General features: G+C 44.3%; 1 protein-coding gene across 1 annotated transcript in view; it reads right to left on the bottom strand.

Annotated features, from left to right (window-relative positions):
• The window catches only part of LOC107093885 (mitoferrin-1-like), a 9,672-nt gene extending 8,771 nt beyond the window's left edge, over nucleotides 1–901 (bottom strand). Inside the window, exon 1 of the mRNA XM_015389209.1 lies at nucleotides 581–901. Coding sequence (XP_015244695.1) covers nucleotides 581–781 — 201 coding nt within the window. The 5' untranslated portion in view covers nucleotides 782–901. The remainder of the gene's footprint in view (nucleotides 1–580) is intronic.
• Between the last annotated feature and the right edge of the window lie 478 nt (nucleotides 902–1,379).

The following is a 1,379-nucleotide window of genomic DNA, read 5'->3' on the forward strand; positions in this document are numbered from 1 at the left end:
AAGATCCAAAATTCTGAGATTAATTTCAGAATTCTGAGAAAAAAGTCAGAATTCTCAGAAAAAAGTCAGGAATAAGTCAGAATTCTGAGATTTCTTCCCATAGTAAACTGAAATAATGTTTAAAAAACAGTGAACTTTTTTATTTCTTGAATCCTCCTAATCCTCTTCCGTACATTTTAACTCTGATGAAAATATGAGATGGATCAGTCATAAACATGGAAACATGCCACTTCAGAATGTTAAATTGGCTTTCAGAGAGCTTGTTTGCTTAGCAAATACGTAAAGCGCAGCAAATACTGGAAAACTTCCTCTATTGGGAAGGAAACGTTTTGCTTTTTACTCTGATTTACTTTGTTGCCTAGTTGGACTAGTTCGCTCGGTCTATTTTAAAGCGACACAGCTGCTTTAATTGGATGAGCTAACACCGAGGCTAACTAAGGATGGGCAGTAGGAAGACTTATCAGCTAACGCCTGTTAGCACATCCTATTTGCACTTAGCGTCTCTTTTCCGGCTCCTTGGTGTTTGAGCCGCTGTGGGGGGGAAGCTGAAAAAGCCAAGCAGCCTCTGGCACTGCGTTACCTTGACAGAGTCCACGGGGTACATCACGGTGTGCTCCAGTATGCCTGCCACAGCTCCGGCTGTCATGTGGGTCGTCACGGAGACATGAGGCGGCAAGCTCTCGTAGTCCCCATCGCTGTTATCATTGAAAGGCTCCCCGTCTTCTCCGTGGATCTGCGACATCTCCAGTGTTGCCAGCGCAGGGTCCGAGCTTAACTCCATGCGTGGGAAGCTCTCACAACAGGCGGCCTTTCGTGCAAGAGGACAAACGGAGGAGCTTCGGCGGCGGCATGGACAACCACAACATTACCTCTACTCATCGGAGTTCCAGCAGCGCCTGTAGGACGCAAGGGGGTGTGGCTTACAATGGAACGAGCCAATCAAATCTAGGGTGGTGATAAAGTAGGCGGGCTTTTCGTCGGGGAGTCCAATGAAAAGTTTCCGTGTTGGATTCCTGGTACATCTCACAGCGCCGCCGGTGAAACTATTTGGTCCAAAAGTTTTTTGAATGAGTTTTACGGTAAAAGTGCGATCCGATCTTTTCAGAGTGCTGCTGGAGTAGATAAACAGCAGGTGTGGTCTCACTATCGAATAACACGTGTTCTTGGAGAAAAACCTGTCCTATCTACAAGGAGTGGTTACTTCTGACCAACTATAGTTAACTGAATTTTATAGATAACACAACATTTCTAGAGGCAACACAACTCCAAAATATAAAACCAATTTACATGCAGTTTTTCTTTACCAAAAAGAATGAATAAACACCATCCAATGCAATCCAGTTTTATTCATTAAGCACTTAAAAACAACCACAGCTGAC

Source organism: Cyprinodon variegatus, unplaced genomic scaffold, assembly GCF_000732505.1.
Source record: "Cyprinodon variegatus isolate N-32 unplaced genomic scaffold, C_variegatus-1.0 Scaffold451, whole genome shotgun sequence".
Lineage (NCBI taxonomy): Eukaryota > Metazoa > Chordata > Actinopteri > Cyprinodontiformes > Cyprinodontidae > Cyprinodon > Cyprinodon variegatus.